This window comes from Sciurus vulgaris (assembly GCF_902686455.1).
Source record: "Sciurus vulgaris genome assembly, chromosome: 6".
Taxonomy (NCBI): Eukaryota; Metazoa; Chordata; class Mammalia; order Rodentia; family Sciuridae; genus Sciurus; species Sciurus vulgaris.
The window spans coordinates 3,193,019-3,205,292 of NC_136466.1; the positions used below are offsets into that span (position 1 = coordinate 3,193,019).

A 12,274-nucleotide genomic window follows, 5' to 3' on the forward strand; every position below is an offset into this window, starting at 1 on the left:
TACCATCTGTCATCGTTCCAAGCAAGTATTTTAAGAACCCAATTCTAAACATCTTTAAGTCAGAGAGACCCAGGAGGAAGTGAGAGAGAACTGTTTCCTAATAGTAATGAGCTTGACACAGTTAAAGCCCACATGTGTACTCTGGTGTTGTCCATGCATTTGGAAAATCCAGTTCACACTAATTTCATCAATATCTCTTGGATTCATGGATTTTTAGTTTTCATACTAGCAAAAAAGGTGGTAGAAACCATCATTATTAAAGCTTATGAGGGGAAAACCTAGATGATATTGAGAATTTGTGGTCTGGAAAGAGCTTTGTGGTAGAACCCAATGACACTGGATGCAATGACACTTTTCCTGCAGAAGCTCTGGCCATGTACTTGTACCAGTGAGCACTCATGTGACAGAGAAGAATAATTATCCAAGCAGACCATGCAATGGGTCCTCCATTAGTGGGGAGAGAACCTGGCCCTGGGTGCTCCCTTGTGACTGACCAAGCTCCACAGCTGTTGGCCACCATAGGAGGCTCTGTGTCCAAGATTAGCCATTCTTTCACTTTTATATATTACCCACTGGGGGCGCGTACTACCCTACAAGTATTGAGCACATAATATTTGCTATTATTGAGCACCTAATATTTGCTATGAATTATTATAAAATATATAAATAAACTAAGGGAAAAACCCAGAAAAATAAACTCTGATGTCACAAAGCCTTAATGTCTGCTCAGGTTGGATGTGGGGCTAGAAGGAGGTTTCAAGCTCAACAAATAAATTACCTACTGCATTAAGGGGATAAATTGTAATGAATGTTTTGAAAAGGACACAGGGAAGTATGTATTTTAGGGTCAGTAGTGTGCAGTGCATTCCTACTGTTGTGAAACAGATTTCCAGAACCTTTTCATCTTCCATAACTGAAACTTGCCTGTCACACAGCCAGATTCTCCTTCCTGTCTCTGGTGGTCATCGTTCTACCTTCTGGTTCTATGTAGCTGATGACGTCAGATTCTCATGTAAGCTAAGTCCACCTTCTTAATTTTGACTTCTGATGGCTGGCTTATTTCACTTAGCATAGTGTCCTCAAAGTTCACACTTGTCATAGCAGGTGACATGGCTTTCTTTCTCTTTAAGGTTGAATAACATTCTGTTTTGTGAATACCCCATATTTTATTGTTCCCCTCACCTGCTGGTGGACATCTGAGTGCTTCTGACTCTGAATGGTGCTGATGTGAATAGGGTTTGAAGGACCTTGAAAAACCCTTTAGAAAAGCTGCCCAAAAGGCCAGACGTGTGGGAGGAAGCAGGCCTTACAGCAACCAAACAACCAAGAGTTCCAAAAGGAGGCTCAGCTGTCCAGGGCAGGGTTGCCAGGGTTGTGCAAGGGAGTTTTAGGTTTTGGAATTGAAATTTACAAAATGGTGCCAACTAATTTTAAGTTAAAAAATCGTATTGGGCTTTGCATTTTAGAATGAATATTGTTTTAGGCAAATGAAAGCTTGTGGAGTGAAGAGAGGTTAAGACAGAAAGATAGGGTGTTTCAAAGTTAGAAAGTGCATTCACTGAAACTCCACAGGATACCAGGGGTGGGCCCCTTAGGGTCCTGAGGAAGGCTCCAGGCCCACCTGAACTGTTGGATGGGTGCTCACACGCTTGCAGTTTGTTTATGCTGATTTCAGCCTGACTCTGAGGAGGCATCCTGGGAAGAGGCAGAAACCTAAGCGCGGCTGAGAAGGCAGGCTGACAGCTTCGTTCACATCGAAATGAACATTCCCTGTTTCCATCCCATCCTTCTTTTCTTTTGAATTTGCGACAATGTGGATGCATCATACACACTGTTTCCTTCTGAAGGATAAGTAGGCAGTCATCCTTTGAACTTCACAGCAAGCAAAGCTGACAAATATCGACAGGACTAATAGAGTCTGGGGACATGTAGGGAAATTGCTTCCCGGGAGATGTTCCAAGGAGGCGCGGTGGTGGTTGAAGTCAGGGACTGAGCGCTCCCACTCCCGAAGGCACAGGATTTAAGGTCCAGGATGCCCTGAAATGGCTGGGTCTCCGGAAGCCCTTGGCGCTAAGTGACTGTTTTAGAATTTTCTCTAGAAGAGACACAGAGAAGGCGGAGCACCGAGGAGAGTGAGATCAAGCACGAGCCTCCCAGAGATCAGCGTGTGCCGGGGCTACTCAGTGAGTTTGCCCTTGGCCTCCCGCTGGAAGCAGGGCAGCCTGAAGACAGGCCAGGTCTTCTCTCACACGTGGGAGGGGTGGGAACAGGCGGAGAAGCGGGACCTCCCAGAAACAGGAGGAGAGCTTGGGAGGGAGGAAGGGTCAGGGCGCGGAGGGAGGGCCCGGGCCGCTCGGGAGCTGTGCAGGCCGCAGGCTGGTGTGCCTAGTGCCAGGATGAGTGCGCCTCGGGAGCTGGTGCGCATGAAGTATGTCCAGAGCACCTGGCAGGGTCCAGCGTGCGGACAGTCCCAGCCTGGTTTTGGGAGTGCTCACACATTTCTCACATTGTGGATGGCTGTTCATGATGTCCTGGGAGTGCCACTTCTCCTTCTCCAGTCCTGCCTGTTCCTTTCATGCTCAAAGGGAAGGAGGAGGCAGAAAGGGACAAGCTCTCCTTCATGGTAACATTATTTTGATTTACTAAAAATGTTTATTGAAGGCTTGATGATAAAGATAAGTATCTTCTAGTTGGTAGGGGTGCACCCCAAAATGACTTCAGAGAAAATCAGGTGCCAAGTGGCTTCTGTCAGCTGCTTTGAAACACACTTCTGAAAACATAGAAGCAAAAATCCTTTATATATCTTCTAGAGCAAGCATTTAGTTTACAAATAATCATGGAGTGATTTTCCGGCTGAAAGAAATGACGTTTCCTTATTTATGGTTTGTCATTAATGTTTGCCAAATACACTAACAAAATTCTGGGAATGAATGCCAGAGAGATGAAGTAAAGAGAAACTGAAGGAAGCTTGATTTAGCCTCGGCAGGCAGGGCGTGAATCACCCTGCAGACACCGGAGCTGGTGACGTTGCAGGGACCAGGGAGGCTGGACCGGCAGCATTGGGCTTCCCTCTGCCTACGCTCCGCGGGGCCGATCGCCTCCTTCCCTTTGAGTATGGTGCGCACCCTGTGCCTCCACCACTCCTTCTCCCACCCAACCTGCCCCCTGGCTGACCATTGCTCTCCTCAAGATCGTGCTCCACCACCTCCCCTGGGATTTCCCTCCAGGTTCCGCCAATGACTGACTGAAAGCTGATGGGAAAGTCAAAGCAGCGGGGCTGTGAGGGCGCGTGACTCCTCATGGCTTCCCGACCCAGCACATTGGTCAGGTGGGAACGAGGAAGAAGCTGCTGGCCTCAGGGCGGACAGGCTGGGGTGGGGCTGTACTTGGCTTTCACCTGGAGTCACTGGGGTTTTGTTTCTGTTGCAGAGACGGTGGGTTCCCTTCACCCGTGCGCGAGATTAAAACACAGTGTGTCCTACTCACACAGATAAGGGAACGTGGGACTATGGAGGAGTTACTCTCCAATTTCAATATGGCCATTGATCATTTCTTAATGTGCTCTTCCATGTTCAGAAGTTAGAACTGGGAATGTAGATGTTTTCTGGGAATATTGACATTACATTTTAATTTGTGAACAAAAAAGTCATGTCATTTTTGAGTATCATTAGAATAGGTAAAATGGTCTCTGTTATTCAGTTTGCATATTTTGAAATGAGTTCTACCATTGATTATAATTGACATAAGTTCATTTAGAATATTAACACGTACTAGAACATTTTCTGGGAAAAATATCAGCATCAAAAGGAATTTAATTTTCACATCATGAGGTGCTGTGATAAGCAAAGTGTGCATACTATCAAGATGAAACTTGGAATCTGCCCTGCTCTTGGAAGAATATAATATTTGGTTGATGAACAAAATAGTATATATACATTTTGATATTAAATAGAAATAAACTTGATCTCCATTTTGTCATAGGTCAAGGAGATTTCTAAGAGGGGAAACATAAATGTATTTTTTTTTTTTACAGTTTAATTGGATTCTATTAGAACAAATTTGAAAACTATACCTGCTTAGTATTTTCTTTACCAAGGAGAAACACTCACAGATGTACCCTTCAGTTGATAGAATAACTCAGTATCAAAAATGGTGATCAAGGAGTCCAAAAATATTTCTTTATTAATAACCAAAAAATAAATCATAGAAAATAATGATAAAGATATCATTATTTGAAGTTTGAAATCTGGGAATTCAGAAGAATTTTGGTGGCACTGATATTTATCAGACAGAAATAAAAGTGGGTCTCACTTAGGAAAATTTTATTTGGGATAAAGTTAATTTGAGAAAAGTCTGTGGGATATGATATTTTACAGGCACAGTAAAAACATTTAGGTTAGAGAAAATAACTGATAGCATTTTATAAAGACTGATTGATTGCTGATTTCCTTTCCAATACACTCTCTCTTTTGCCATCATTATTTCCTGGGTCCTATCAACTCCTCTGGATGCAGGTAGTTTCTCCTTGGTTTCCATGTTACAGACTCAACCCATCTAGTGCCTCTACTGAACATCTGAGAGATTGTTTCAGTGCAAAATCATTTCATATCATGCCACATCTGTCCTCAAACAGTTTTAAATCCTTGCTGGATTCAAAACAGCTGAAGTACGTAGCATGTGTTCTGATTCTTTGTGCCTCAGGGTTCTCTGTCACTCACAAGCACACCTTGGATGCTGTCCCTTGGGAGCTGGGCTGGGGCAAATTCTGCTCGCCATCACCCACAGCGCATAAGAAGCTCCAGTTGTCCTCAGGATGACATCCCTGTGAAGCTGCAAAACCAGAGGAGGGCTCCTCTTTTGTCTTCTAGATGTTTATCCCATTCTGTCTAGAGCACCTTATGACAGCAGGAGGAAATGAATTTCTAAGGTATAAGCAAAAACAAAGAAACAAAATACCCAGCACTGCTCCACACACACAATTAGGAGAAGCAAAATTATATCCCAAAGAGAAGCAGGTGCCATGTTCTTCCATGCAGGGATATTTTAATGGATGTCTTCATAGAATAAGATGAGACTCCAAGATTTGATCCGAGTTGGGGAAGTTAAAGCACAGGGTGTCCACCGTTCTCTGAATTAATGTGCACAGGGGGCCAGCAGGAAGCCTCAGTGACCTCGTCTAACCTTTCACTGGGCTGGGGTGGTGGTGAGAGGAGAACATGAGCACAGGAATTGCAGCACTGAAGACCACCAAGAGGCGTGTGCAGACCAGAGAAGCAAACCTGCAATAACAACTCTCCTGGAATCGGGGCTGATTGTAGCATTTAACAACAGAGATGTATAATCATTTTTTCTCCTAAACTCTCTATTTCTGATACCTGTGAGTAGACTTTTAGAAGCTTTAGTACTCTTGTGGGTAAAGTAAAGGAAATGCATAATAAAATCATTCTCTATGAAGGTGAATGAGGAGCAAAGCATAAAGGCCCTGGACTGAGTCCCATGGCTCACTGCTATTAAGGGAGGGAGGTGGAGCTGGTGAGAAGGTCCTTCCTGGCTCAGATATCCTGCCCAGCCCAGGTTTTTGCTGTACCATGCACTTAAAGGCTGAATTTATAAGTAAGCTTTTCTCTATCTTCCCTGGAACTTTCAGATCAGGCAAATTATTGAGGATGGAGTCCGGAAACCAGACCTTCAGCCCTGTCTTCATCCTGCTGGGCATCTTCAATCACAGCCCCACCCACACCTTCCTCTTCATTCTGGTCCTGGGCATCTTCACGGTGGCCTTCATGGGCAACTCTGCCATGGTTCTCCTCATCTACCTGGACTCCCAGCTCCACACCCCCATGTACTTCCTCCTCAGCCAGCTCTCCCTCATGGACCTCATGCTCATCTGCACCACCGTCCCCAAGATGGCCTTCAACTACTTGTCTGGCAGGAACTCCATCTCTCTGGCAAGCTGTGGGACCCAGATATTCTTCTACGTGTCCCTGCTGGGAGCCGAGTGCTTCCTCTTGGCCACGATGGCCTACGACCGCTATGTGGCCATTTGCCACCCACTTCGGTACACCGACCTCATGAGTCAAAGACTCTGTGTACTCCTGGTGGTGGCTTCCTGGATCTTGGGATCTCTCGATGGCATCTTCGTGCTGGCAGCTGCCCTGTCATTCTCTTACTGCAGCTCTCTGGAGATCCATCACTTTTTCTGTGATATTGCTGGCCTCTTACCTCTGTCCTGCACAGACACATCTGCATTTGAAAGACTGCTGTTTGTCTGTTGTGTGGTGATGCTCATCTTGCCAGTTTCCGTTATCATCGCGTCCTATTTCCGTGTTCTCCGAGCTGTGCTCCGCATGGGCTCTGGAGAAAGTCGGAGGAAAGCCTTCACCACCTGCTCCTCCCACCTGTCTGTGGTGGGACTCTACTATGGGGCTGCCATGTTCATGTACATGAGACCAGCCTCCACCCACACAGCAGAGCAGGACGTGACGGTGTCGGCCTTCTACACCATCCTCACCCCCATGCTGAACCCCCTCATCTATAGCCTGCGCAACAGGGAGGTGTCCAGGGCACTTGGGAAGCTCCTGAGGAGAGGAAGGTTAATGTGACTTCCTTCAGTGTCTGTTGGGGATGCTGGCCTCCAGCCAGGGGTCAGTATGCAGGTCTGACCTTAGCTGAGAGCAGGGCTTGAAGTCCACCCTGCTTCTGGAGAGACGCCTCTGTCCCTGGATTCAGTACCTGCCTGTACCTGTCTGTCGTTTTCCTGACCCTCAGACCTGCCCTGGCTGTTTCAATCCTGATTCTTCTTTACTTCCTTCCCACATGTTTAGGAATGGGGAATCTTTCCAAATAGGTTTTATGTCTATATAAGATAGCCCTTAGAAATCATTCTTTTGTCAGCTTTATATTAAATATGGAGATTTCAGTGAGTCTAGAGGAACATCTTTCGCTTGGTGGCAGGATCACCCTCCTGGCTGTGATTGCTTTACTCCTCTTTCATCCTTACATCAGCAGCCAGGATCTATTTGGAGAAGTTAGCAAACTCTCAGTTTCTGGAACTGCTGGCCATGATTTTTTATACAGCTCAAAAATGATTTATTATACATAATCCCATAAAACTCACTGCAGTTGTATTGAAAAAAAAAAAAAACATTTCTGGCTTCTAAATTTGTCCAAATTAATTGATTAGTACTCACAAGTTGCCCTTACTTTGATAAAATGTTTATGTTCCCAAGATGTTTTCACAAGATTGCAATCTATGTACCTAAATCCATTATATCCTTGTGAATTGAAATCAGTTATTGCCTGGATTTCTGTGTTCATATTTTAAATCCAATCATTGTTGTGTATGGAGTATTAATTTAAATTTCTTTAACCTAAACCTTTATCTTATGCTTTAATACCATGACTGTGTGTTTTATTCTATTGCTCTCCTTGGGGCACTACAAAATATTTTGGGACAAGAATAATATTCTTAATGCTTTTATTTTTTAGATAAAAATTATTTCCATAAAATTTAGCATTGATAGGTATATAAATCAGTGGATTTTAATATATTCATTTGTTTGTGCAAACTTCACTGCTCTTTAAAATTTATCACTGCAAAGGAAAGATCTTAATCCCTAGCAATTACTCTTCATTTCCTCCTGCCCTGTCCTTGGCTTTGACCATAGATCTGCCTATCTTGGACCTTACATAGGAATGATATGTAAGTTCTTTTGGACTGGCTTCTTCTACCTAGCATAATGTTTTCATGTGTCTTGTGGAAGCATGATCAACACTCCATTCTCATATGCAAATTAGCAATATTCCTTAGGAAGATTGTCCTACATTTTATTTGTTCACTCAACAGTGAAGCCTTTGGGATATTTTCACGTTTGGGCTCTTATGAATAATGCTGTCTCTGGCATTCACACACAGGTTCTATGGGACATGTTTCCAAAGCTCCTGGGTGTATACCTGGATGTGGATTTGCTCCACCACATGGAAACACTCTTTAATTTACAGACATTGTTTGTTTCTCACAGCAGCTGCAAAATTTTGTTTTCTCCATCAATATCTGAGGGTCTCAATAGCTCCATATCCTCCCCATCCTGTGTTATTCTCCACTTTTTGGATTTTAACTGTTCTATTGGGTGTGAAGTTGTATCTCATTGTGGTTTTGATTGTATCATGATTAATGATATTAAGAATTTTTTACTTGTCTGTGATCATTTGCATCCCATCTTTGAAGGAATGTCCACTAAGACCCATTTTGACTGGGTTGTCATTTTTTTTAAAATTACCCTTCTCTGGTCTGCTACATCATGACCACTCACCAGCTGCTTTTTTTTTTTAAATTCATTTTTATTGTAAACAAATGGGATACATCTCATTTCTCTGTAAATGAAGTAGAGGCAAACCATTTGTGTAATCATACATTTACCTAGGGTAATAGTTTTTGATTCATTCTGTTATTTCTTTTTTCTTACCCCCCACCCCTCCCACTCCTCTTATCCCTCTATAGAGACCCTCCTTCCTCCATTCTTGCCCCATTCCCACCCCCTATATGTGCATCATCTGCTTATGAGTGAGATCATTCGTCCTTTTTTTTTTTTTTTTCAGATTGGCTTATCTCACTTAGAATGATATTCTCCAACTGCATCCATTTGCCGGCAAATGCCATAATTTTATTATTATTTACGGCTGAGTAATATTCCATTGTATATATATACCACAATTTCTTTATCCATTCATCAAATGAGGGGCATCTATGTTGGTTCCACAATCTGGCTATTGTGAATTGAGCAGCTATGAGAATTGTTGTGACTTTATCTCCGTAGTATGCTGATTTTAAGTCCTTTGGGTATAGGCCAAGGAGTGGGATAGCTGGGTCAAAAGGTGGCTCCATTCCAAGTTTTCTAAGGAATCTCCACACTGCTTTCCAGAGTGGCTGCACTAATTTGCAGCCCCACCAGCAATGTATGAGTGTACCTATTTCCCTACATCCTCACCAACACCTATTGTTGCCTGTATTCTTAATAATCACCATTCTAATTGGGGTGAGATGGAATCTTAAGGTAGTTTTGATTTGCATTTCTCTTATTACTAAAGATGGTGAACATTTTTTCATATATTTGTTGATTGCTTGTAGATCTTCTTCTGTGAAGTGTCTGTTCATTTCCTTAGCCCATTTGTTGATTGGGTTTTTTGTATTCTTTGTGTAGAATATTTTGAGTTCTTTATATATTCAGGAAATTAGTGCTCTATCTGAAGTATGAGTGGTAAAGATTTTCTCCCACTGTTTGGCTGTCTCTTCACATTGCTGATAGTTTCCTTTGCTGAGAGAAAGGTATTTAGTTTGAATCTATCCCAGTTATTGATTCTTGCTTTTATTTCTTGTGCTATGGGAGTCCTGTTAAGGAAGTCTGATCCTAAGCCAACAAGTTGAAGATTTGGACCTACTTTTTCTTCTATAAGATCAAGGGTCTCTGGTCTCATATCAAGATCCTTGATCCATTGTGGGTTAATTTTTGCGCAGGGTGAGAGATAGGGGTTCATTTTCATTCTGTTGCATATGGATTTCCAGTTTTCCCAGCGCCATTTGTTGAAGAAGCTATCTTTTCTCCATTGCATATTTTTGGCACCTTTGTCTAGTATGAGAAAATTGTATTTATTTGGGTTTGTGTCCATGTCCTCTATTCTGTACCATTGATCTACCTGTCTATTTTGGTGCCAATACCATGCCATTTTTGTTACTATTGCTTTGTAGTATAGTTGAAGTTCTTGTATTGTGATACCCCTGCTTCACTCTTCCTGCTAAGGATTGCTTTAGTTTCTGGGTTTCTTATTCTTCCAGATGAATTTCATGATTGCTTGCTCTATTTCTGTAAGGTACATCATTGGAATTTTAATTAGAATTGCTTTGAATCTTTATAGCACTTTTGGTAGTATGGCCATTTTGACAATATTAGTTCTGCCTATCCAAGAACATGGGAGATCTTTCCATCTTCTAAGGTTTTATAAATTTCTTTCTTTAGTGTTCTGTAGTTTTAATTGTAGACGTCTTTCACCTCTTTTGTTAGCTTGATTCCCAAGTATTTTATTTGTTTCGATGCTACTGTGAATGCAATAGTTTTCCTAACTTCTCTTTCTGAAGATTCATCACTTACGTATAAAATGTGTCAGAGATCTTTATGTCTTCTGAACATTTTACTCTTGTCTGATGTATTCTTGAACATACTTTCTCTTATGTGGTGCATTTTCTTTTTACTGTGTTGGTAATGTCTTTTGTTTGAGTTCAACTGAGGTTTATTTCAATGCTTATGGCTTTAATACAATATCTAAGAAACATTGTTTAATCTGAGTCAAAAAGATTTAAGCCTAGTTTCTCCTTTAGAGAATTGTGGCTTTACTTCTTGCATTAATATGGACCCACCTTGAGGGGACTGTCCAGAGCAGTAGGTGTTGTTCAGCTCTGTTCTTTTGCAGGCAGCTATCCAGTTGTGATAGTGCCATTTTTTTGTTTCTCCTCTTGAATTGCTTGTATACTCTCATCGATATCTAGTTGACCCTAGATTCATTATTTACTTATGGACATCTAGTTCTGTTTTAGGGATCTGCCTGTCTATCTTTCGTTACTTGGAATATGATAGTGTCATGGTAAGCTTGAAGATAGAAAATGAGGTTTTCAATTTTGTGACTCTGACCAGTTTCAGCTATGCTAGGTCTCTTGAATTCTCATGTAAGTGTTTGAATCCTCTTGTAAATTTCCGAAAAACCTAACAGCTGAAGGGATGATTTGCTGTGCAGATTGGTTTTGGTGCATATCTATTTTAATACTCAGTCTATTTCATAGATACAGGTGTCTTTTATCCTTTCTTTCAAACTTCCTTCTTCTGAACATTTTGTAGTTCAGAGGTGTACAGATCTTTTATTTTTTATTATTTGAATTAGTTGCTAAGAGTTTATTCACTCTTATTATTATGCAAATACATTTATTTTCTTGATTACATTTTCTGATTGTTCATTGCTGGTTTTAGGATGCTTTTTTTCAATATGTAGATGATACTACGGTTCACTGTGAGCAAGGCTAGCATTGGTCAAGTTTAAAGTGTGCATGGATTCAGCATTGGGGAAACAATTTAGCAATTAGCCCCTTTTGTCAGCCCCTCAGTTTGAAAGGTCGGCCAAAATCATGGGCAATGTCACCGCCTCCTGCCACGATATGTTTGATATCAGCAGAGAATGCACAATTCAAATTAGGTAGAGGATTCTCACATTTTCCTCATGACTTTGTTACTGATGGTAACAAGAATACTTTAGGTACAAAGGATAACTGTCTATGAGGACTTTAGGTTTTCCAGTGAGCAGCACACATCAAGGCATGAAGATGGTCACCACATGGATAGTGCTAAGACTGAAGTAGACTCTATCACACAAATCTGCAGGTTCCACACTCAGCAAAGCCAAATGATTCAAAGTTCAGCCAGTAACATTTGTTCCATAGCAGTTGAGACCTTGCTCGTGGTCTTTGCTTTGGGTCCAATGGCAATTAAGAACCACAGCTCTCACTGAGAAAGCCTGTTTTAAAGTGGCATGCATTTTGTGGTCAGCCTGGGAACATGGATGATAGTAATCTGGAGACCCAGAGACATAAAAATGAGAAAATCCTGGATTGGCCCAACTTTCTGTCCATCACTCAGTTTGCTGATAAGTGAGTGCCTAGCTATTCCCACAAACACAGCAAGTGTTCACTTCAATGGGAGATGTCCTGTCCATATTCAGTAGCAATATCTAGAGAAACAGCTTTGCCAGTCACCTTTTGAATCAAGCTCCCCATCATAGTAAAGTCATGGGAAATAGAAGAGTAGAAATCAGAATGTTCATCACCACGAATAAATTCTCAGACAAGAAAAATATCTAATGATTCATAATGTTTCATTAAGTGTTTTTGTTGAATAAACAATCTCATCCACCTGTTGGAGGGTGGTCTCTGTACCTGTGAGAGGTCTGATTGCCTATAAAATCCAAATATTTTTCCCGACTTATGGGTTAACCCTAAATTCCACACTGCACTTCACAGGTTCATATGCTACTGTACATACATGTAGAGTGAGCCCCCAGGAGGTCCACTGGAACCTTTCCTCCATGGAAACCAGCCTACCTTCTATGACAATGTTGGTACTAATTTTGTTTACTGACCGCCTTGACCTTAGGTTAAAGGAACCATCATGGTAAACTCCAGGAAAGCTGTTCAGAAGGCAAAAGTGGGCCAGGCCAAGTAACAGGGTCAGAACCA

At 42.0% G+C, this 12,274-nt stretch overlaps 1 protein-coding gene across 1 annotated transcript; it reads left to right on the top strand.

The window, feature by feature from the left end:
* Window positions 1–5,666: 5,666 nt before the first annotated feature.
* LOC306663348 (olfactory receptor 2M4-like) lies at window positions 5,667–6,602 on the top strand (the record flags this gene model as incomplete). The annotated part of the gene is made up of 1 exon (XM_079143747.1): window positions 5,667–6,602. The coding sequence occupies one exon, from the start codon at window positions 5,667–5,669 to the stop codon at window positions 6,600–6,602; it is 936 nt and encodes a 311-aa protein (XP_078999873.1).
* Between the last annotated feature and the right edge of the window lie 5,672 nt (window positions 6,603–12,274).